The sequence below is a fragment of the Nannobrachium achirus genome (assembly GCF_963921795.1).
Source record: "Nannobrachium achirus genome assembly, chromosome: 18".
Taxonomy (NCBI): domain Eukaryota; kingdom Metazoa; phylum Chordata; class Actinopteri; order Myctophiformes; family Myctophidae; genus Nannobrachium; species Nannobrachium achirus.
In genome coordinates this window covers 46,192,985-46,218,987 of record NC_137825.1, presented here as the reverse complement: position 1 = coordinate 46,218,987, position 26,003 = coordinate 46,192,985, and the positions used below count along the sequence as shown (strand labels likewise).

At 45.1% G+C, this 26,003-nt stretch overlaps 1 protein-coding gene across 1 annotated transcript in view; it reads right to left on the bottom strand.

Annotated features, from left to right (window-relative positions):
* fam20cb (FAM20C golgi associated secretory pathway kinase b) overlaps positions 1–26,003 on the bottom strand; it is a 137,499-nt gene that overhangs the window by 25,076 nt on the left and 86,420 nt on the right. The window contains exon 4 of the mRNA XM_080748115.1: positions 13,301–13,393. Coding sequence (XP_080604241.1) covers positions 13,301–13,393 — 93 coding nt within the window. The remainder of the gene's footprint in view (positions 1–13,300; positions 13,394–26,003) is intronic.

Here is a 26,003-nt window from a genome sequence, read left to right as displayed (position 1 = left end):
TGAGAAATGGACAGCTGCCCTCATCTTCCGGTCCGACGATCACCAACTGTGTAACCGGCCAGAAACAAGGAGACACAGGTAAACCGAGATCTTGCGAGGACTTCAACGAAGCCAGGAGAAGTAAAGAAACATGTCATGACCTACCCAGGAAAGAAAACCTCGCATGTGATAAGAGTTTCATTGAGGCATCGACACATCATGTCCAGCATGTCCACACCAAAGAAAAACCTTTCCAGTGTGAACACTGTGACAAGGGTTTCAGTCGGTTAGGTCAACTGAAGACACATCAGCGTGTCCAAACTGGAGAAACACCTTTCCAGTGTAAACACTGTGACAAGGGTTTCAGTCAGTCAAGTCACCTGAAGACACACCAGCGTGTCCACACTGGAGAAAAACCCTTTGTGTGTAAACAGTGTGACAAGGGTTTCAGTCAGTTAGGTGACCTGAAGACGCACCAGCGTGTCCACACTGGAGAAAAACCCTTTGTGTGTAAACACTGTGACAAGAGTTTCAGTGGGTTAGGTGACCTGAAGAAGCACCGGCGTATCCACACTGGAGAAAAACCCTTTGTCTGTAAACACTGTGACAAGGGTTTCAGTAGGTTAGATAACCTGAATACACATCAGCGTGTCCACAGTGGAGAAAGACCCTTTGTGTGTAAACAGTGTGACAAGGGTTTCAGTCAGTTAGGTGACCTGAAGACACATCAGCGTGTCCACAGTGGAGAAAAACCCTTTGTGTGTAAACACTGTGACAAGGGTTTCAGTAGGTTAGATCACCTGAAGACACATCAGCGTGTCCACACTGGAGAAAAACCCTTTGTGTGTAAACAGTGTGACAAGAGTTTCAGTGGGTTAGGTGACCTGAAGAAGCACCAGCGTATCCACACTGGAGAAAAACCCTTTGTCTGTAAACAGTGTGACAAGGGTTTCAGTAGGTTAGATAACCTGAATACACATCAGCGTGTCCACAGTGGAGAAAGACCCTTTGAGTGTAAACAGTGTGACAAGAGTTTCAGTCAGTTAAGTACCCTGAAGACGCACCAGCGTATCCACACGGGAGAAAAACCCTTTGTCTGTAAACCATAGAGTTATAATAAGTATAGAGAGGGCACCGGATATCCCCGCCCGTCCACTTGCATTGAGTTGCTCACCCAGCGCATGAGGCGTTCTAACCCCTTCTTCCGGGTAGTAAAACGTAACGTAGTGGGGCCTAAGTGACGCGTCTTGTGTCATCAAGTTTGTTCATGGACGTGCCAGGGCTCAAGTCATGAACGAGCAGCACTGCCGCTCGCCTCGAATACGAGCTCTGTTCTGTTGGTAAGGGGAAAAAAAGGAATACGCCACGCCAGTACACACAGCTCTTCTCCCCGCTTGTGGAGGAGTCTGCTCGGTTTAGATCTTACAGAACGTCCTGCTGAAACTCTGTTTGTGTGTGATTTTCCGGAACCGGCGCGAAAGGTTTGGATCCTCCGTATGCGGAGCTGATGTCTGACATCAGGGTTTTCCGGAACCGGCACTGTGTCTGCAGAGATCTCCATATATGGGCATAAAATGGACGCAGACAGACAGATACAGATATCTCCATATATGGGCATAAATGGACACATGCAAACAGATGAATATTGGTACTTTCTATGCGGTACTTTCTACTTTCTATGTGGAGATACTACATTATGGAGATACCCGACGCATCTCACTAAGTCTGACCTTACAAGCTCCATATTTGGACCTGGACAAGATATACCTCCATATTTGGAGAAAGCACCATATATGGAACCGGCAAAGGCATCTAGCTGCTGACATCAGTATGACTGGTTCTGATACACAGATAAGATATAAGAGTGGCCATCACAACCTCAGTTTACACGAAAGAAGAAGAGGCTAGCACAAGGTCTACTCCGACAAGACCCCTACAGTCTATAATCACTAGCCAGCTCTCACAGAGAGACCCCATAGCCTTCTGTGAGAGTCGAGCTATCTGGACATATAGAGACGGTCTTTCCAACCCGCAAGAGACAAAGAAACACTTTCCGATTTACAGTCCAAGTAGCAGAAGCGGTGTCCATATGCCTTCACCTCCCGGGTCACCATCCATGAAAACATGATGAGGAGCCACAACAACTTCTACAGTCAAACGATGAGAAATGGACAGCTGCCCTCATCTTCCGGTCCGACGATCACAAATTGTGTAACTGGACAGCAACAAGGAGACACAGGTAAACCGAGATCTTGCGAGGACTTCAACGAAGCCAGGAGAAGTAGAGAAACATTTGATGACCTACCCAGGAAAGAAAACCTCTCACGTGATAAGAGTTTCATTGAGTCATCGACACATCATGTCCAACATGTCCACATCAAAGAAAAACCTTTCCAGTGTAAACACTGTGACAAGGGTTTCAGTAAGTTAGGTCACCTGAAGACACACCAGCGTATTCACACTGGAGAAAAACCCTTTGTCTGTAAACAGTGTGACAAGGGTTTCAGTAGGTTAGATAACCTGAAGACACATCAGCATACCCACAGTGGAGAGAAACCCTTTGTGTGTAAACAGTGTGACAAGAGTTTCAGTGTGTTAGGTGACCTGAAGAAGCACCAGCGTGTCCACAGTGGAGAAAAACCCTTTGTGTGTAAACAGTGTGACAAGGGTTTCAGTAGGTTAGATAACCTGAAGACACATCAGCGTGTCCACAGTGGAGAAAAACTATTTGTGTGTAAACAGTGTGACAAGAGTTTCAGTGCGTTAGGTGACCTGAAGAAGCACCAGTGTGTCCACAGTGGAGAAAAACCCTTTGTGTGTAAACAATGTGACAAGGGTTTCAGTGTGTTAGGTTCTCTGAAGACACATCAGCGTGTCCACAGTGGAGAAAAACCCTTTGTGTGTAAACAGTGTGACAAGAGTTTCAGTGCGTTAGGTGACCTGAAGAAGCACCAGCGAGTCCACAGTGGAGAAAAACCCTTTGTATGTAAACAGTGTGACAAGAGTTTCAGTCAGTTAAGTAACCTGAAGAGGCACCAGCGTGTCCACACTGGAGAGAAAACCTTTGTGTGTAAACCATAGAGTTATTATAAGTATAGAGAGGGCACCTGATATCCCCGCCCGTCCACTTGCATTGAGTTGCTCACCCGGCACATGAGGCGTTCTCACCCCTTCTTCCGGGTAGTAAAGCGTAACGTAGTGGGGCCTAAGTGACGCGTTTTGCGTCATCAAGTTTGTTCATGGACGTGCCGGTCCAGGTCTAGCGGCTGGCCATCGAATTCAAAGTCTAATAGCGGAGGGAATAAAAGTGTTCTTAAAACGATTATTGTTGCAGGGCCACGAACGGAACATGTCCTTACGCCTGCTTTTCTGGCCTTGTAGGATGTTGTGGAGAGGATGACTCGCATTGCCCATTGCCACAGCTGACTGGTAGAACATGTGCAGTATTCTGCTGCACAAATCAAAAGACCGGAGCCTCCTCAGGAAGAACAGCCTACTCTGTGTCTTTTAATAGACCGCATCAGTGTTCAGAGCCCAGTCCGTTTCTCATCCAGGTGGACTCCCAGGTAGTTGCCCCTGCGTCAGTCCACCACCACTGCAGCCACTTCACGTGGATGAATGTAAACCAGGGGTTCCCAAACCTTTTTGTCTCAGGGCACCCCATGAATATTTTTTTAATCCGAGGCACCCCTACATTATAATTTTCACTCCCAGCACCTTATATTTATCGTCGTTGTCGGATGGAAACCTTGTATGTCCAAAACCGTTTGTTTTGTATTTATCATCTATAAAATGTGCTAAACTAGTGAAAACAGTAGTGCTTGTAGATCGGCTGTTTTCACTAGTTTTGTGCGACAGTCTTGTATGATGAAGCAGGGCTTTGTTTTAACAAAAGACGTACACATTTGAAACAGCTCGTGACTATATTCCACAGCGTGCTAACTGTCATGTGAAGCTCACCTTCGCGTCACGCGGGTAGTTGATAGGTAGCCATAGTTATCCGCTGAATATTGGTACCCCATATGTGGAGATACTACATATATGGAGATACCCGACGCATCTCACTAAGTCTGACCTTACAAGCTCCATATTTGGACCTGGACAAGATATTGCTCCATATTTGGAGAAAGCACCATATATGGAACCGGCAAAGACATCTAGCTGCTGACATCAGTATGACTGGTTCTGATACACAGATAAGATATAAGAGTGGCCATCACAACCTCAGTTTACACGAAAGAAGAAGAGGCTAGCACAAGCTCTACTCCGACAAGACCCCTACAGTCTATAATCACTAGCCAGCTCTCACAGAGAGACCCCATAGCCTTCTGTGAGAGTCGAGCTATCTGGACATATAGAGACGGTCTTTCCAACCCGCAAGAGACAAAGAAACGCTTTCCAATTTACAGTCCAAGTAGCAGAAGCGGTGTCCATATGCCTTCACCTCCCGGGTCACCATCCATGAAAACATGATGAGGAGACACAACAACTTCTACAGTCAAACGATGAGCAATGGACAGCTGCCCTCATCTTCCGGTCCGACGATCACAAACTGTGTAACTGGACAGCAACAAGGAGACACAGGTAAACCGAGATCTTGCGAGGACTTCAACGAAGCCAGGAGAAGTAGAGAAACATTTGATGACCTACCCAGGAAAGAAAACCTCTCACGTGATAAGAGTTTCATTGAGTCATCGACACATCATGTCCAGCATGTCCACATCAAAGAAAAACCTTTCCAGTGTAAACACTGTGACAAGGGTTTCAGTAAGTTAGGTCACCTGAAGACACACCAGCGTATTCACACTGGAGAAAAACCCTTTGTCTGTAAACAGTGTGACAAGGGTTTCAGTAGGTTATATAACCTGAAGACACATCAGCATACCCACAGTGGAGAGAAACCCTTTGTGTGTAAACAGTGTGACAAGAGTTTCAGTGTGTTAGGTGACCTGAAGAAGCACCAGCGTGTCCACAGTGGAGAAAAACCCTTTGTGTGTAAACAGTGTGACAAGGGTTTCAGTAGGTTAGATAACCTGAAGACACATCAGTGTGTCCACAGTGGAGAAAAACCCTTTGTGTGTAAACAATGTGACAAGGGTTTCAGTGTGTTAGGTTCTCTGAAGACACATCAGCGTGTCCACAGTGGAGAAAAACCCTTTGTGTGTAAACAATGTGACAAGGGTTTCAGTGTGTTAGGTTCTCTGAAGACACATCAGCGTGTCCACAGTGGAGAAAAACCCTTTGTGTGTAAACAGTGTGACAAGAGTTTCAGTGCGTTAGGTGACCTGAAGAAGCACCAGCGAGTCCACAGTGGAGAAAAACCCTTTGTATGTAAACAGTGTGACAAGAGTTTCAGTCAGTTAAGTAACCTGAAGAGGCACCAGCGTGTCCACACTGGAGAGAAAACCTTTGTGTGTAAACCATAGAGTTATTATAAGTATAGAGAGGGCACCTGATATCCCCGCCCGTCCACTTGCATTGAGTTGCTCACCCGGCACATGAGGCGTTCTCACCCCTTCTTCCGGGTAGTAAAACGTAACGTAGTGGGGCCTAAGTGACGCGTTTTGCGTCATCAAGTTTGTTCATGGACGTGCCGGTCCAGGTCTAGCGGCTGGCCATCGAATTCAAAAGTCTAATAGCGGAGGGAATAAAAGTGTTCTTAAAACGATTATTGTTGCAGGGCCACGAACGGAACATGTCCTTACGCCTGCTTTTCTGGCCTTGTAGGATGTGGTGGAGAGGATGACTCGCATTGCCCATTGCCACAGCTGACTGGTAGAACATGTGCAGCATTCTGCTGCACAAATCAAAAGACCGGAGCCTCCTCAGGAAGAACAGCCTACTCTGTGTCTTTTAATAGACCGCATCAGTGTTCAGAGCCCAGTCCAGTTTCTCATCCAGGTGGACTCCCAGGTAGTTGCCCCTGCGTCAGTCCACCACCACTGCAGCCACTTCACGTGGATGAATGTAAACCAGGGGTTCCCAAACTTTTTGGTCTCAGGGCACCCCATAAATACTTTTTTAATCCGAGGCACCCCTACATTATAATTTTCACTCCCAGCACCTTATATTTATAGCATATCGTCGTTGTCGGATGGAAACCTTGTATGTCCAAAACCGTTCGTTTTGTATTTATCATCTATAAAATGTACTAAACTAGTGAAAACAGCCGATCTACAAGCACACACCGCCTCGCTATGCGAGGCGTTGTGTGCTTGTATATCGGCTGTTTTCACTAGTTTTGTGCGACAGTCTTGTATGATGAAGCAGGGCTTTGTTTTAACAAAAGATGTACACATTTGAAACAGCTCGTGACTATATTCCGCAGTCTGTCATGTGAAGCTCACCTTCACATCACGTGGGTAGTTGATAGGTAGCCATAGTTATCCGCTGAATATTGGTACCCCATATGTGGAGATACTACATACATGGAGATACCCAACGCATCTCACTAAGTCTGACCTTACAAGCTCCATATTTGGACCTGGACAAGATATACCTCCATATTTGGACAAAGCACCATATATGGAACCGGCAAAGACATCTAGCTGCTGACATCAGTATGACTGTTTCTGATACACAGATAAGATATAAGAGTGGCCATCACAACCTCAGTTTACACAAAAGAAGAAGAGGCTAGCACAAGCTCTACTCCGACAAGACCCCTACAGGCTATAATCACTAGCCAGCTCTCACAGAGAGACCCCATAGCCTTCTGTGAGAGTCAGGCTATCTGGACATATAGAGACAGTCTTTCCAACCCGCAAGAGACAAAGAAACGCTTTCCAATTTACAGTCCAAGTAGCAGAAGCGGCGTCCATATGCCTTCACCTCCCGGGTCACCCTCCATGAAAACATGATGAGGAGCCACAACAACCTCTACAGTCAAACGATGAGCAATGGACAGCTGCCCTCATCTTCCGGTCCGACGATCACCAACTGTGTAACCGGCCAGCAACAAGGAGACACAGGTAAACCGAGATCTTGCGAGGACTTCAAGGAAGCCAGGAGAAGTAAAGAAACATTTGATGATCTACCCAGGAAAGAAAACCTCCCAGGTGATAAGAGTTTCATTGAGGCATCGACACATCATGTCCAGCATGTCCACATCACAGAAAAACCTTTCCTTTGTAACCAGTGTGACAAGGGTTTCAGTAAGTTAAGTCACCTGAAGACACACCAGTGTATCCACACTGGAGAAAAACCTTTTGTGTGTAAACACTGTGACAAGGGTTTCAGTCAGTTATGTAACCTGAAGACACACCAGCGTGTCCACACTGGAGAAAAACCCTTTGTGTGTAAACAGTGTGACGAGGGTTTCAGTCAGTTATGTAACCTGAAGACACACCAGCGTGTCCACACTGGAGAAAAACCCTTTGTGTGTAAACAGTGTGACAAGGGTTTCAGTAGGATAGATAGCCTGAAGACACATCAGCGTGTCCACACTGGAGAAAAACCCTTTGTGTGTAAACAGTGTGACAAGGGTTTCAGTAGGATAGATAGCCTGAAGACACATCAGCTTGTCCACAGTGGAGAAAAACCCTTTGTGTGTAAACAGTGTGACAAGAGTTTCAGTGGGTTAGGTGACCTGAAGAGGCACAAGCGTGTCCACAGTGGAGAAAAACCCTTTGTGTGTAAACAGTGTGACAAGGGTTTCAGTAGGTTAGAGACTCTGAAGACACACCAGCGTGTCCACACTGGAGAAAAACCCTTTGTGTGTAAACAGTGTGACAAGAGTTTCAGTCATTTAAGTCACATGAAGACGCACCAGCGTGTCCACACTGGAGAAAAACCCTGTGTGTGTAAACCATAGAGTTATAATAAGTATAGAGAGGGCACCGGATATCCCCGCCCGTCCACTTGCATTGAGTTGCTCACCCAGCGCATGAGGCGCTCTAACCCCTTCTTCCGGGTAGTAAAACGTAACGTAGTGGGACCTACAGTAAGTGACGCGTTTTGCGTCATCAAGTTTGTTCATGGACGTGCCGGGGCTCAAGTCATGAACGAGCACTGCCGCTATATGAACGCGCTGGGGCACAAATCATGAACGCGCACCGCCGCTCGACCCGAGTACGAGCTCTGTTCTGTTGGTAAGGGGAAAAAAAGGAAAACGCCAGTACACACGGCTCTTCTCCCCGCTTGTGGAGGAGTCTGCTCGGTTTAGATCTTACAGAACGTCCAGCTGAAACTCTGTTTGTGTGTGATTTTCCAGGAACCGGCGTGAAAGGTTTGGATCCTCCGTATGCGGAGCTGATGTCTGACATCAGGGTTTTCCGGAACCGGCACTGTGTCTGCAGAGATCTCCATATATGGGCATAAAATGGACGCAGACAGACAGACACAGATATCTCCATATATGGGCATAAATGGACACAGTCAAACAGATGGTCAAAACAGGTCCTATGACAACAGGTATAATGGGGTTTTGCATTAAATGGCGGAGCATTCATTCCCTATTTACATCATTCCCGAGTTGAGGGTCCCTGACTAGACGCTCGGCCGCCCGTATTAGTTCAAAACACATCACAAAAATAGGAGGAGGACACAGGTTAAAAACAGAGAGTGAACTAGAAGAAGTGCTCTTCCGAGCACAGGTCTCCACCAGCCACGCGTCCTGGTGGTGCTATAATAGGCCAATGTAAAAAGGGTGGCATGTGTTCTTCACCAATCTTTCATGGCGCTACCATGAGGCTGATTTGAACATTTTGTAGTGTAATTGCTTCCTTGGCCTTTTGCGAATGTACGTGCACAATTTCATTACAATTGCACGCTTTGTTTGATTTGAGGCATTTTGTTCAAAAAGGATCAATCCTGCAAAGTTTGGAGGCCAATCTTAGCCAATCAGGATGGAATATTTAATACGGGACAGATCCGTCTTGATCATATGACTGTAGAGATACTGTGTACTGATTTGTGTTAATTTTAGGTAAAATCTGAAGGAGTTATATCCAAAAATGTGTCTTACATAAGTCGGCCTCCTGGTGGCGCTATAAAAGGCTGATGTGAACAATACAAGGAAAGGGTTTTCCTTGGCCTATAGGGAGTGCGCTTACGAAGTTTAAAACTGATCGGTTGAGTTATAGGTAAAACCACGAATTGGCCTGTTATAGCGCCACCATGAGGCTGATTTAAAAAATAAGTGTGTGTGCGATTTCATGTTAATTGCACTCTGCGTTTGTGATTTGAGGCATTTTGTCCAAAACGGACCAATCTTACAAACTTTGAAAGCCAATCTCAGCCAATCAGGATGGAATATGGACAATCAGACAGATCCATGTCGATCCCATGACTGTAGAGATACTGTCTACCGATTTGCGTGATTTTTGGACAAAATCTGTAGGAGTACTGGCCAAAAGGTAGTTTTGCACAAATTGGCCTCCTGGTGGCGCTAGAACAGGCCCATGTGAAAAATGTGGGGCAGAGGTTCTGAATTGGCATCCAGGGAGTGCGCTTACAAAGTTTGAAACTGATCGGTGGAGTTATAGGTAAAACCACGAATCGGCCTGTTATAGCGCCACCATGAGGCTGATTTCAAAAATTGAAATGTAATTTCTTCCTCGGCCTAGTGGGAACGTGTGTGCGCGATTTCATGATAATTGCACTCTGCATTTGTGATTTGAGGCATTTTGTCCGAAACGGACCAATCTTACAAACTTTGAAAGCCAATATCAGCCAATCAGGATGGAATATGGACAATTAGACAGATCCGTGTCGATCACATTACTGTAGAGATGCTGTCTACCGATTTGCATGATTTTTGGACAAAATCTGTAGGAGTAGTGTACAGAAATGTGCTTTGCAAACATCGGCCTCATGGTGGCGCTAGAACAGGGCCATTTGAAAAATGTGGGGCAGAGGTTCTGAATTGGCATCCGGGGAGTGTGTGTGCTCATTTTGGCAGTGACAGGGCCAACGGCGCCGGAGATTAGCTGGTAACAAACTCGGAGGACGGACGGACGGACGGACGGACGCACGGACGCACGGACGGACGCACGCACGGACAGGGGCAAAAACATACTCTCCCCCTTCGGCTGGTGGAGACAATAATCATAAAAAGAGTGAATAAACATAAACACATTAAAAAGCATATAAAAAGGTAACCATGGGGATGATAAAAAAAAGTCCTTTGCATAGGCCCAAAAAAACTAATTAGTAGTCCAGGTCTAGCGGCTGGCCATCGAATTCAAAAGTCTAATAGCGGAGGGAATAAAAGTGTTCTTAAAACGATTATTGTTGCAGGGCCACTAACGGAACATGTCCTTACGCCTGCTTTTCTGGCCTTGTAGGATGTTGTGGAGAGGATGACTCGCATTGCCCATTGCCACAGCTGACTGGTAGAACATGTGCAGCATTCTGCTGCACACATCAAAAGACCGGAGCCTCCTCAGGAAGAACAGCTTACTCTGTAGGCCATTCACGAATAGTGATTTTTGAAGCGGTGAAAGCCGCTTCCAAGGAGTGGCTTTGTGTGTATCGTGCGTCCAGGATTGAGGATTGGTCAAGCTTCACATGACAATTTGGCCCTCCAGATAAAATCATTCATTCATTCAGAATTCATAAAAACATAGAACTGAAGCACATAGAAAGTATAGATCTAGAACATAGAATGTATAGATCTAGAACACAGATCTCATAGCTCTAGAACACATAGAATGAAAATTCACCGCTTCACTTCGAACCGAGGTTTGGTTTTTAGTATTCAAATTATTCGACCTCAAAGTATTCGAATAGTCGAATATTCGACAGGACTGGCCAAACTGTCAAATATTAAGTAAGCTAGAGGCGAACATTGTGAAAATAGAAGATCTACATGCTCGCAACGCCTCGCGCTGCGAGGCGTTGTGAGCATGTAGATCTGCTATTTTAACAATATTTATCTGCGGAACCAAGTCACATCAAATGTAATACCTACAATTCCAAGCGCTTGTCAGGGTGGGGGTCCCCAGTTCAAATATGTTTATTTTGGGTGTCGCAGGCTAAAAAGGTTTGAGAACCCCTGGTAGAACATTAACCAGTAAGACTCCCTAATCGGGAGATAAGCGACCGTTGGTCGCTTATCTCCACAAATAGGCCAAAAGTTTGTTTTACCAATTATCAAGACATACGGGCAGTTGACAGTTTGCCATGGTTACTCATTGAAGTTGAATCTCCATATATGGAGATAACCTACGCATCACACTAAGTCTGACCTCACCAGCCCATATTTGGGCATGAGCAACTTATGTCTCCATATATGAAGATATGATGACATCACACAGTCCTCAGCCGATGATGTGGCGTGATGTCATACAATACACAAACGAGCCCTACAGTATAAAGGGGCAATTCTTGCCAGGAAAGAAGCATTTCTTCGACTCAGACCTTATCGCCAGGGTTGGCTTATAGCAGCTGTCGGTAGGACCATATATGGATTATGTTAGTGTGGATCTCCTAACATCATCTGGGATACAATCCCTTTTATGCCCATATATGGAGATCCCTAACAGAATCCCTTTCATGCCCATATATGGAGATCCCTAACAGAATCCCTTTTATGCCCATATATGGAGATCCCTAACAGCATCCCTTTTATGCCCATATATGGAGATCACTAACAGCTAACATAATCCCTTTTATGCCCATATATGGAGATCCCTAACAGAATCCCTTTTATGCCCATATATGGAGATCCCTAACAGAATCCCTTTTATGCCCATATATGGAGATCCCTAACAGAATCCCTTTTATGCCCATATATGGAGATCCCTAACAGAATCCCTTTTATGCCCATATATGGAGATCCCTAACAGAATCCCTTGTATGCCCATATATGGAGATCCCTAACATAATCCCTTTTATGCCCATATATGGAGATCCCTAACAGAATCCCTTTTATGCCCATATATTATGGGGAAATCCCTGCTCTGAGTATCTGACATCAGTGTGATGTCACCTGTTTATGCCCATATATGGAGATCCCTGCTCTGCGTATCTGGTTGCTATGGTAAACAGTTGGTTGCTAGGGTAAAAAAACATGGTTGCTATGGTAAACAGTTGGTTGCTAGGGTAAACAGTTGGTTGCTAGGGTAAAACCATGGTTGCTAAGGTGGTTGCTAACGTACACTAACAGACCAGCAACAACAGACTGTTGCCACAGCAACGTACACAAAGGTTTGTGTACACATGTGGTGTGATGTCATACTGATGCGGAGATATGAGCAGGGCAAAGGTGTGACGTGTGACCGACGGACGGACGGACGGACGGACGGACGGACGGCCGGTGGAGGTTTTCATAGTAAACTGCTCCCTGACGGTCGCAACAAATTCATCCAAAAGGGGCATTGAAAAAAAAATCGAATATTCGACGTTGGTGAACAACGTCGAATAGTGACTTTGATATTCGAATATTTGGTGAATGCCCTACTACTCTGTGTCTTTTAATAGACCAGAGCCCAGTCCAGTTTCTCATTGAGGTGGACTCCTAGGTACTTGCCCCTGCGTCAGTCCACCACCACTGCAGCCACTTCACGTGGATGAATGTAAACAACAATGGCGACGATGTGTGAAAACTCCCTCGTACGGGCGTAGACCCACTGCCAGCAGTTCAATATCCTGACAGCAGATCTTCTCCTTCACCGCTATAATGACCCAGATTACACCATCTGGTGTTCACGAACAGGACTAGATCCCCACCTTTGCTTTTGCCGGACATAAGGTCGCAAGTTACCATGAGAAATGTCACAGCTTGTCCGCGTGTAGACAGACGTGTACACGTTTTTACGGTCTATGGGTTTGCCGCTCTGACATCATGCTCTGATGTCACTGTGATGTCCGGCACATCTTGTCCACATATCCGTGTATCTCTGATGGTCACGCCTGACACTGTGGTTCCCTTGACACATCACTGTGACATCACAGGTGACATCACCTATGTAAAAGTCCATATATGGGTATTCCCCAGAATCCCTTTTATGGCCATATATGGAGATCCCTGATGTCATCAATATTAAGCCCATATCTAACAAGACTTCATATGGGAATGCCCATATATGGAGGAAGACAGCCCATATCTGTGTGGCTGGTTCAGACAGGGATCTCCATGTATGGGCATAAAAGGGATGTACTATTTACAGTACATGGATCTCCATATATGGGTAAGGTAACTGGTCCGATATACATCACTGGCCAGATGGCCAAGAATTGTCGCATGTCGCTTCTTCTTCATTCGTGCATCATCGTCCTTGATGATTGGTTGACGACATTTTATTTCACAAGATTTCTTGTTACTTAGGGGAGGAGGCGTCTTACTATTTATAATAAACCATGCATGTGTCTGACTCACCTGTCCAGGTGAAAGGCAGCGATTTCAGCATTGTGTCTCTCAAAGTCCGAAAAGTAGAAGAAGTCCGGAGGGGTTTCCTGCTCCCGCGTCTGCCTGCAGGGGCACAGGGACAAAGTTTATACAGATTAGAGGTTGCATATAGTCAAGCAGCAAATAGCCAAGCCACAAAGTCCAGCATTTCCACATTGAGTGAGTGAATGAGGACGCTTAATGGAACCACAGGAACTCCAACACCCGTCTCCCACACAGGACAACAAACATCTACCGGCCTGGCCATGAGATATTAGGCCTCTGGGCTTCATTACTTTTTTCTTTTTTTCCCCTCCATTATCCAAAAGAATCATTCAAAATAAATGAAAAAGGTAATTGAAAAAATCACACCCAATGTGAAGTGAGCGGTGGTCGTGCTTGCATAACGTCTTCAATCAGTAATTGGTGATGTAATACAGGCTACACACACACACACACACACACATATTGCTATGGCAAAACGCTGAGGAAAACACATTGCTATGGCAAAGCGCTGAGGAAAAGTGGCTACAGATAGGTCTAGGATGTAATTGGTGATGTAATATGGCTACACACACACACACACACACACATATTGCTATGGCAAAACGCTGAGGAAAACACATTGCTATGGCAAAACGCTGAGGAAAAGTGGCTACAGATAGTGGCTACAGATAATTGGTGATGTAATATGATGTAATATGGCTGCACACACACACATTGCTATGGCAAAACGCTGAGGAAAACACATTGCTATGGCAAAACGCTGAGGAAAAGTGGCTACAGACACACGCACAGCCACTCTTAGGAGCGGTTTACCACCGCTCAAAAACACGGCCCTCACGTATTAGGAGGACAGTATCAGTCACCAGAACCCGGGACGGGTGTTTTTGATGAATCTATCTATCATGGTTAAAATGGAGTTTGAAGTTACAGTCGGTTTGTATAGGAAGGGGGCGTGTCTGATAAAATGAATATCAAATATCTAAATACTGATAGCAACTTAAAAAGCTATCTGGGGTTGTTCCCAAAAGTGGGTCTCCTGTATGGGAGACCAAACATCTAACATTTACACCAAGGGAGATATTGCAGGTGTGGTGGAATTCAAGTTCTGTCAACAAGACGTAAATAAAGAAGTGTCAGAGGCAAAGGCATAAGGTGGTGATGGTGGTTTAATACAATGAATTGTACATGTGATTGTGTACATAGGAGTAGGTACCACAGGCCTGTGGCACAGAGATTCTGCCCTCAGCAAAGGAAATCAAACCCTAGTTGTACTGGCATTGCAAGGACAGGCCGTAACATAAACAATATCTATCAGACCTATAGGAAAGGCATCTTGACTCTTACAGTAAATCATGTAATCTGTAATGATACAGCATAATATACTGTTGCTAACGTCACTCATAATCAATCATGATAATATAATATCTACTACCAGTGATGTTGCTAGGTTTTCAATGTAATGGGTCCAAGGACCCACAGGTGGACCCACAGGTGGGTATAGAATTATTTTATGGGTCCCACGACGACACACGCATTATGTATCAATGGTGAAAACATCAAAAAGGACTTTCATTTAAACAAATAGTGGCAAATAGCTACTTGCATGTAGTTTATAAAGGACAGAAGCATGAATTTACAAGACAATCCCAATCATCTCATCAATAATGCCAGAACGCACAGCTGTGGAGACTCCACCACATGCAGCTCAGCTGGTGCAGTGAAATGACTGATAGCAGGAAGGATAGAGTTGTATGCGTCCTGGGGATGCAGTGATGCTCAGTTTAATGGGTTTCCTTTATTTAAAAGTATGCGTTCAGGGGATGCAGGATGCAGGGCTCGTAGCGTCACTGACTGTACTACTGTTATTAACGTCACATAATCAATCATGATATACACAGGCAGCAGGCTTCTGGCGTTCAGGCAGATCCACCCTGCCAAACTAACATAAACACAAAACCAACATCGTCACCTTCACAAAAGCCCCAATTCTGTCTGCAGCGGGCGTTATTTTGGGGGGCAGCGATGAGAGTATAGGTCAGGGTTCCCCTATTAGTTTTCCCCAAGGGCCGAATTATGTCTAGGGTACCAAGCCGAGGGCCACAACATTGCAGGGGACGACGGTGGCGTTCCCACTACTCCAGCGACAGTTTTCGTCGTTGTCGGGTGAAAATCTTGTATGTCCAAAACCGTTCGTTTTGAATTTATCATTTTTAAAAATGATTTAAACTAGTGAAAACAGCCGATCTACAAGCACACGAGGCGTTGTGTGCTTGTAGATCTGCTGTTTTCACTACTTTTGTGCGACGGCCTTGTATGATTTGCGAAAGAACGTACAAATTTGGAGATACGAGATTTACACCCGACAACGACGATATACTAGTGGTGTTGCTGCTCTTATACCACCATTATTACTGGGGTTGGTGTGGGCCAGACAGCAGCCCCCCGCGGGCCGCAAATGGCCCGCGGGCCGCCTATTGGGGAACCCTGGAGTAGATGATTGAAGGTTAAAAGAATCCTCCTGAAGTGTGCACTCTTGCGCTCTATCGCTACCTATTTCTGTCAAGTGCTCATCCTTACCCCCCAAAAACTGCTTTCCGCACATATTCTGTCTTAAAGCTCTTACTGCAGGGGAAAAAAGAGGCTCTTAAAGGCTTAAATCCCCCGAGCTGACGGAAGGCAAGCCAGGATGGGGCAGCACAGACAGGGATACTTGTCCAGGTGGCTGCAGCACAAAGGCAAAGTCAAAGGCACCGAAGGTGAAAGCACTCCTGGAGATCTATTAGGTCTATAATAGGTCTATTATAGTTTTATACAACCAGGGTTTTCAAACTTTTTTGACTCAGGTCACCACTGTAAATAATGTTTTCATCCACGGCACAACCTGAATTACACTGTTATTTTTTTTAAATCTTACATCATATTACGCCACGTAAATATGCACACCTTTCCACCTGAAAACAACGTTATACTTGACGATTAACCACTTGAACCCCAGCATCACTATTCTGGGGGGAAGGTTCAACAACAATAGCCGATCTACAAGCTCACAAGTTGTGAGCTTTTTTTTTTTGGTGAAGAGAGTTGAGGTAGATGGAAAAAGAACTGATCAATTACAGTGCAAATCAGGTCTGTTTTACTAAGCATAGACTGAGGTTCTCAGTGGTTAAACGTACTGAAGTGACATGGATGAATTCCAAATATTGTCAAATTATTCCGCGGAACCCCTGGATTGGCATCACGGCAGCCACTTTGGGCCACTTTGTAAAGCCCTGTTATACACTATACATTCATACCAGGTTCTATACGCTTTATGTAATATACTGCCATTCTATCATGCCAAGTACAGCAAACGTTGCACTGCCCTCAGCTTGCACCTGCTATTGGAAGAAATGCAAATTGGCCTTTTGGCGTACAACAACACAGCTGAGTTTTCTCCCGACACCTTCGCCTAAAGACCTTCGGCTACTTTGTTCGCCCACACGCTCGCCGTCTCTGCGCCGCATTACCGACAACACGAACCACACTTCAGCGGGGACTTCAGCGTTAATATAACGGATAAGACCCGTGGTGGCCCCCGGCCGCCGCAGCCCCATGATGACGGCAGGAGCGAAGAATGGAAACTTAACCCATTCAGAACGGGTACACATTATTGTGTATCATTATTTTATGCTTTAACTATTGAAAAATAGCAGATATACAAGCTCACAGCGCGGCACCGAGTGCCACGCTGCGAGCTTGTAGATCTGCTATTTTTTTTAAATAGTGAAAATTTGAATTTTGTCCCGATTCTATAAGTGTCTTTTGAATCCTTCTAAGATTTTTTGAAAAACCCTATGTTTCTATGTCAGCAATCTGGCCAGCCATCGTCAAAGAAAAGGTCCTTTTCACTCAACTGGAGCTCAGTTAGTCTGTTCTTGAGAGACTACTGTATGTCAGTGGTGCTCAAACCTTTTCATGTGAAGGACCCCCAAACTGATATTTATTTGGCCACAGACCCCCATCTCAAAATATTTCGTTCCAGGGACCCCCCAGAAGCAACATTTGAGTAACAAACGTTCGCTTTGAAAAATACACATATTCAAAGATTTGCACACATTTTCACGACTTTTTCCTAAAATAGCAGATCTACAAGCTTGTAGCGCGGCACCGAGTGCCGCGCTGCAAGCTTGTAGATCTGCTATTTTTCACTGGTTAAAGCATTCAATAGTTTTAAAGTTGGCCTAAAGTCCTCTTCCTCCCTCTCTCTCTCTCTCCATCCAGTCTTGATCCAATCAAGCTGCCTCACTTCCTTGACTCCGCGTACGCACACATACCGTGCGGTCCTCACCTACTTTTGCCTTGCACTTTTCTCCCACTCAGCTATTTTTCTCCGTATTGCTGTGTGTCCACGGCCCCAAATTCTCTAAAGCTCTCTCTCACAGGGGCGTCACAAGGGGGGGGAGTGGGACTGAGTTACCAGGGCCCAGCGTGCCGCGCTGCGAGCTTGTAGATCTGCTATTTTTGAAAAGTCGTGAAAATGTGAGCAAAATATATATGTATCTTTTAAGCGAACAGTTGTAACTAAAACTTTGCTTCTGGGGGGATCCCTGGAACTGAATATTTTGAGCTGGGGGTCCGTGCCCAAATACATTTTGGGGGTCCTTCACGTGAAAAAGTTTGAGCACCACTGACATAGAAACATACGTTTTTTTCAACAAAAATAGCAGAGACTCCACCACATGCAGCTCAGCTCAAAAATAGCAGATCTACAAGCTTGTATATCTGCTATTTTTCAATAGTTAAAGCACAAAATAACTGAAGTGAATGCTTGTACCCATGCCAGGGCCCAGAATTTGGTGCGACACCCCTGCTCTCTCTCTCTCTCTCTCTCTCCTGTCCCCTCATCACTCTGCTACCCCTCAGCTGGTGAGCTGGCTGGCTGATTGTTCCTCTCTTGCAGCTGTGGGGCTGACATATGCACCAATCATTAACTAACCCAGCGTGGTGCCCCCGCCAGCGCACAACTCATCCATTCAACATTCCTCGCCTTCTCTCTCTCCGTCCCCTGCTCTCCCTCTCACTCCAGCGCCCTCTCTCTCTCTCTCTCTCTCTTTCTCTTACTCCGTCTTCCTTCTCTACCTCTCTCATTCTGGCGCCACTCCATCTTTTATCTCACTGCCCGTAGACATATCTCTCCTGTCAGCTTGTTTTCCTCCCACCTGGTCTCTTTCCCCTGCTCATCCCTCTTGTCATCTTTCTTTTTGCTTCCTCCTCGTCTTGACTGGTTTCCCCCTCAGTCTTTTCTTTCCGTGTTCGGCTTATCCCGCCTCGTGGCCATGGAGAGAGAGAGAGAGAGAGAGAGAGAGAGAGAGAGAGAGAGAGAGAGAGAGAGAGAGAGAGTTCCCTGTAGATTTTATCAGCCTAATATCGTCGTTGTCGGGTGGAAACCTTGTATGTCCAAAACCGTTTCGTATTTTTCATTTTTAAAATGATTTAAACTAGTGACAACAGCCGATCTACAAGCACAAAACGCCTCGCATTTTGTGCGACGGCCTTGTGTGATGAAGCAGTGCTTCACTTCGCGGAAAAAAGGTACACATTTGAAACTTGGAGATACAAGGTTTCTGCCCGACAGTGACGATATGCTTCTGGCTGGCGTCACTTCAGGGAGGCCGTTCTCTCCGTCATATAGAAAACGGACACAGTTTTGTGTTTGACGGCTGGTCTTCCAACAACAAAAATAGGACCGACACGTTCTGCCGCAAAGACAAACTACATGAACAAAGACGCTTGTTCATTTAGCCGACACAATACCCTCGAGCTGATTACGAGCTCAAGGTCATATGGCAGCTAATGGTTGGAGCCTGTGACCTTTCATTTACTGGACACAATCGCTCAACTACTGCTCTGTTTCTGACATTCCACGAGCAGCCATTTTTAACCACTTGAACATTTGGCAAAAATATGATATCTACAAGCTAAGCTCGCAGATCGACCACTTTCAGTAAAGAGATTTGGGGCCCTATTTCTATCCATGCCTTACCCCTTATCCATAAACTTCTTTGCCTTTTTTTTTTTACTATGTTGAAAAACATTTTCAACATCGCAAAAAAAGGCAAAGAGGTTTAGGGATAAGGAGGATGCTAGAAAATATAGCTCTTGGTGTACAGCGGGCCAAGTATAGAGCCGACCCCGGTCGACTAGTTCAGGGGTCCCCAAACTTTTAGGGCACCCCTATAAATATTATTTTCATCCGAGGTACCCCTACATTATGTTCATAATTTTCACTCCCAACACCTTAGATTTATGCCATATTTTAGCGATTATGTTACGAGGAAAACGTTGAGATAATAGCCGTTTTGGTTAGAACTGACTGAAAATAACTTTGTACTTCCAGTTTAAAATGATACTAAATATATTTTTAAGTGTCCAAATGAATTCCAAATATTATCAAATTATCTTGTGGCGCCCCTGGACTGCCATCACGGCACCCCAGGGTGCCCCGTCACCCACTTTGAAAATGCCTGGACTACCAAGTATAGAGGTGTCTAATGGCTAAGAGGGGAGGTGAGGCGACCGAAAGTTGCAGAATTGACCTCACTTGACGCTATTGTTTTGTAGATACTGTAACATTTCAAATGAGTGAGAACACGTTCCGCGTGCACGCGTCGTGCGGTCAGTGCTCCGCGGGCCCTCCTGACTGCAGGAGGGTGTCGTCATAGAGATGTCTTGGACCACGGTCCTGAGTAAACATTCTCGCACAATGATTCATGGTCATATCCAGCGTCCCGGAGATCCAGAAAGCATTCTTCACATATCCCCGCTATACACGGCTCTCCCCCGAAAGCCCCGGATACCATGAAAAAACACTGGGTTCTATTGTGATTGAGTACTTATGTATTGTAGCTGCATATGTATGACATGCATATATAGAGTGCACTGGTATGTACTGTACAGAACCTCTATGCATACTTTTTGTTTCTGAAAGCCATTGTGTGTGTGTGTGTGTGTGTGTGTGTGTGTGTGTGTGTGTGTGTGTGTGTGTGTGTGTGTGTGTGTGTGTGTGTGTGTGTGTGTGTGTGTGTGTGTGCGCGCGCGTGTGTACAGGGACGTGCAGAGAATGTTAGAGAGAAAGGGGCTGACATTTCTAAAAGGGCACTTTTGGTGAAAATATCGAAAATAGCTGACCACCAAGCTCACAACGCGTCGCAGCGCAACACGTTGTGAGCTTGGAGGTCGGCTATTTTCGATGCTTGATTTTTACACAGAGAGGACAATTCTTTCAACATAAGATGCTGCATTCAAGTTCAGGAGAGTTTGGACAAGGCAATTATCTTGAACGCTGCCTTCAGGTATGGCATGGAAAGAGGGCATTTGGCGTTTCTTTCACCATAGTAAAAACTGCATTCATGGTCTGGAGAGGGCACTTTTTACAGATAGGTAAAAGGGCAGGGGCTCAAGCCCCCTTTGATGTCTATGTGCATGTGCCTGTGTGTTTGTGTGCGTGCGTGCCTGCGTGAGTGTGCGTGTGAACGCACGCTGGGGGAAGATAAATTAGCCCGCCTGTGCCCTGGCCGGAGATTGAGGCTGTACACTGATGCACTCCTACCACGCACTGTGAGCCAGGTCGCAGGGAGGCTGGATAATTACCATGATACACATACAACCCAAATGCCAATAAAGCTATCCAGCCTATGACATCACAGCACACCGGGAGACAGGAAATGAAATGTGCTGCGTCTTTAATGAGGCCCTTGGGTGTTTTTTCTCTCTCCCTCCCTCCCTTCCCTACCAAAGTTGATATCATGGCAGGGACGTGCAGAGAATGTTAGAGAGGCAGGGGATGGAATTTCTAAAAGTGCCTTTCGGTGGAAATAACGAAAATAGCAAACCTCTAAGCTCACAACGCGTCGCAGCTGCGACGCGTTGTGAGCTTGGAGGTCGGCTATTTTCGGTATGTGATACCGCACTGAACTAAGCATAATCAAGTCAATTCCAGAGACAATGCTACATTCAAGTTCAGGAGAGTTTGGACAAGGTAATTCTCTTGAATGCTGCCTTCAGGTATGGCATGGAAAGAGGGCTTTTGCATTTCTTTCAGCATTGTAAAAACTGCATTCATGGTCTGGAGAGGGCACTTTTTACATAAAAGGGCAGGGGCTCAAGCCCCCTTTGATGTCTATGTGTGTACCTGCCTGTATCATGGTATTGTATCGCTGCTTTCCCTTATTTGGCTTCGCGTTTTATCCGCGTGCAGTTAAAAAACCTAACAGGAAAAAAAAGGAAAACAATCTAGAGAGAGAAACGAGATGCCCTTTGACCCACTGTTGCTGTTATGCATTATTCAACATAGTGTTTTCATGCGCTCCTCTGGTTGCCTCCACTTTCGGGAGAAGGCATTATGCATGGTGGCGCGCTGCATGGTCGCATGCCGGGGAATACATACTGAAAACATCCATAAATGCATAGCGCGCCGCAGTCGGAGAGCCATAAATGTTTGAACGCACACTAAGCAATAAGCTCAAAGAAAACAGAGACAAGAGGCTGGTGTTTGCTGCTGAAAGGCGGCTAGTCTCTTTCAATTTAAATTGCTCAGCTACGCTTAACCTTTAAAATATTTACAAAACCATAATGGATTTCCGTAGAATGATAAGTAAGATACAGCACTATGCACTACAACTGCCAGCAGATAGATAGAGGTAACTATCAGTGTCTATTAGGCCTCCTTCATAGTGTTCTTCATTTAGGACAGTGTTTCTCAACCACTGTGCCTGGGGACCTTTGGCGTGCCCCTGAGAAGGGTCTAGTGTGCCCCTTGAAACTGCTTGAAAGCCAGTATTGTATTTATCATTTTAAAAATGATTTAAACTAGTGAAAACAGCCGGTCTACAAGCACACAACGCCTCGCGGTGCGAGGCGTTGTGTGCTTGTAGATCTGCTGTTTTCACTACTGTTGTGCAACAGCCTTGTATGATGAAGCAGGGCTTTACTTTGCGTAGAAACGTACACATTTGAAACGTGGAGATACAAGGTTTCTTCCCGACAGTGACGATATTTACACCTCCGTATCATGTTGGTGTGCCCATGGATTCTTGGAACATGAAGTGTGCCCATGCAGAAAAAAGGTTGAGAAACACTGATTTAGGCTACAATCTCAAGTGTTCACTTACAGGTGGAACAGGCAACATTCAGCCACTAGATGTCGCACTTACAACACATCTGTTGCATAAGGTTTGTTATTTCCCTGAGTCATGTCTGTAAGGCAGCAATCACATAGTTTGCAACACTGTAACGTGATGACTGCCTCCAAGCGTCTCTTTATGGAAAAAAAAAAGTAACATACGTACACAATGAAAAGAGAAGCACAAATGGATAATGGCTGCTGTCAGTTTACAGAGGCAGTCAAAACAATAATTCTGGATCGGACAAAATGATCAATTATTATAATTTCTCAACCAATAGTTTAGTTGTTGTTTTGTGTGTGTGGTGTGGGGGCAATAATCTTATTCCACACCTATATTTAAAAGCTCTTTGAGTGTATTCTTAAAATGATACAAAAGGTTATAATCTTATTTCATACGCTCTACTTCATTTTTATTTTTGAACTACTTTCAACCTGTTGTCCCTATTTTGGGCATGTCATAAAGAGCTTACATTTATTTGTATTTTATTTTATTCATCCCCCCCACACACACATTTTTGAGTCCAAAAGAAACGCATGTCTACAGCTAAGCCAGCAACGCATTGCATCTTTCCCATTACTACTTGAAATTTTCACTTGCCCATTGGTGTGCCGAAAAAAGTTTTTAAAACCGCTGCTCTACTTCACACCTGCTCTTTGCCTTTTCTAGGGCAATGCTGTAAAACATTCAGACACAAGAGTTGGTCGTTGTGAAGTTATGGAGCGGTTCTCTCCAAGTTCTACTAGTGTGACTTAAAGAGGTCAAAGATATGGTAGCTGGCGAGATGTACCGTGAATGACCCCGGTCATACATACTTTATACCGGGAGGGTCGGACAGATTCTTGGCTCTGCTTCCTGCTTTGAGGAGGCCTCGGCAGCCAATGGGGAGGCAGAGTTCTAGGCAGCGGTGCCACACAGGAGTGTGAAAATATAGCATAGCGGTAGATAACAGCTCTGTGCCAGGAACTATACCTGTGCGTGCATTTCATAGACGACCCGTGAGACATGCAGCGAGACCAGGGCAAATACAGTATGAGACCTACGGTAAGGAAGAGAAGAGGCACTAAACCAGTGTGATTTAAAATCACTGTCAAGCAGGGGCATCACAAGGGGTAGGAAAGTGGGACTGAGTTACCAGGGCCCAAGGTGGAGGGGCCCTAGTAACTTTAGCTATTGAAAAATAGCAGATATACAAGCTCGCAGCGCGGCACTCGGTGCCGCGCTGCGAGCTTGTAGATCTGCTATTTTTGAAAAGTCGTGAAAATGTGCGCAAATCTTTGAATATATGTATTTTTTTAAGTGAACATTTGTAACTAAAATTTTGCTTCTGGGGGGTCCCTGGAACTAAATATTTTGAGATGGGGGGTCCTTCGCATGAAAAAGTTTGAGCATCACTGACATGGAAACATGGGTTTCTTGGCAAACATTTTCTCGATTTTTCAAAAATAGCAGATCTACAAGCTCGCGAGCTTGTATATCTGCTATTTTTCAATAGTTAACATTCATGGGGGGCCCGCAGTGAGTCCTTGTACCCAGGGCCCAGAATTTGGTGTGACGCCCCTGCTGTCTAGTACACACTGTTGCTTTCATTCCAAAACGCCATACAGTATTCATTACTGTAAAATATCAATAACTTCAAATTGATTAGTTATTATGGTATAATTATATCTATTTTAAATGTGCTAAGTACTTCATTCTAAAACGGCTAGTTCCATTCCTTGATTCTGATTGGTTGGTTTCCCTTAATTGCTGTGGCATATGACACTATAACCCACACCTTGAATCAGTTTATATCAAACCCAGGTGTGTTATTTCTTTGAACAGTGTTCCACAGTGCACCAATTATCTGCACCTGTGTTGTTGGCAAAAAAAAAGCTGGGAACTACTTTCTTGTAGCTGGGAACTTTCTTGCAGACCTTGTAGTGAATTATTAGTGAAATAGAACAGTTTTAATTGGTACATGTCTATGATTTTTCATGTTGCCATATTATAACCGTTTTAGAAAAGTAATAAGCCACGCGAGGCAAGTGGTAACCTGTATTTTATAACGGCTGAGAGGGTTGGAGACCACGCCTCTCAGCCGTTATAAAATACCAGGTAACCACACGCCTATTGTGGCTTATTGCTTCAATATATCATTTTATTTTAATTCTATGAAACAGTGGTGAGCGATGAGAAAGTGAGAGGGGACGGTATGTGACACAGAACATGAGCTGGATCCAAATTCAGGATTAGGTTGTAATTAGGCCTGTTCTGTTCCTGTATACGAAATACATCATAGCAGGGACGTGCAGTCAATGTTAGAGAGGCAGGGGCTGAAATCTCTAAAAGGGCCTTGTGGTGAAAATATAGAAAACTGCAACACGTTGTAAGCTTGGAGGTCTGCTATTTTTGGTACTTGATACCACACTGCACTGAGGATAATCAAGTCAATGCTGGAGATGTGGCGTACAGCATGGATTTCTACACAGAGAGGGCAATTCTTTAAACATAAGATGCAGCATTCAAATTCAGGAGCATTGTGAGCTTGGAGGTCGGCTATTTTCGATGCTTGGCTGCTACGCAGAGAGGACAATTCTTTCAACGCAAGACGCTGCATTCAAGTTCAGGAGAGTTTGGACGAGAACATTCTCTTGAATGCTGCCTTCAGGTATGGCATGGAAAGAGGGCATTTGCATTTCTTTCACGATAGTAAAAACTGCATTCATGGTCTGGAGAGGGCAGTTGTTTACAGACGGATAAAAGGGCAGGGGCTCAAGCCCCCTTTGATGTCTATGTGTGCACGTGCCTGTCGTGGTCCAAAGCAAGCAATGCCTTTTCTTAGCATAGGCTCACTAGGCATCAGGTCACTTCACATCATGGCAGATATGCATGTTTTGGAACAAAACATCTTCACATGTCCCCCTTGTCGCTGTGCATGAGGCCATATTAATGGTGGAACGAGGGGGAGGTTTTGTCTGGTTTTCAAAGTCAAACTGCCAATTGATCACTGTAAGCCAATAGCCGCGAGGGTAGGGCAATACAGTGGATGAAAGCGGGGCTCTGGGGTAAAGAGATACGCTGTAAAATATAAAAGGACAAGGGCATCATCCAGCCCCAGTGGGTTGCCACCAAAGGGCTGACTCTACAGACCTGTCATACATCATCTGTCAACCACACACACACACGCGCGCGCGCGCACACACACACAAAAAGCACAGAAGCATACATACTATACATAATGTCGTTGTCGGGTGGAAACCTTGTATGTCCAAAACCGTTTGTTTTGTATTTAGTCATTTTTAAGATGATTTAAACTAGTGAAAACAGCCGATCTACAAGCACACAACGCCTCGCGGCGCGAGGCGTTGTGTGCTTGTAGATCAGCTGTTTTCACTATTTTTGTGCAACGGTCTTGTATGGTGAAGCAGGGCTTTACTTTGAGAAAAAATGCACAAATTTGAAACTTGGAGATATGAGGTTTCTGCCCGATAGTGCCGATATACACATGCACACAAGCATGAGCACACGCAAACACACATACAGTA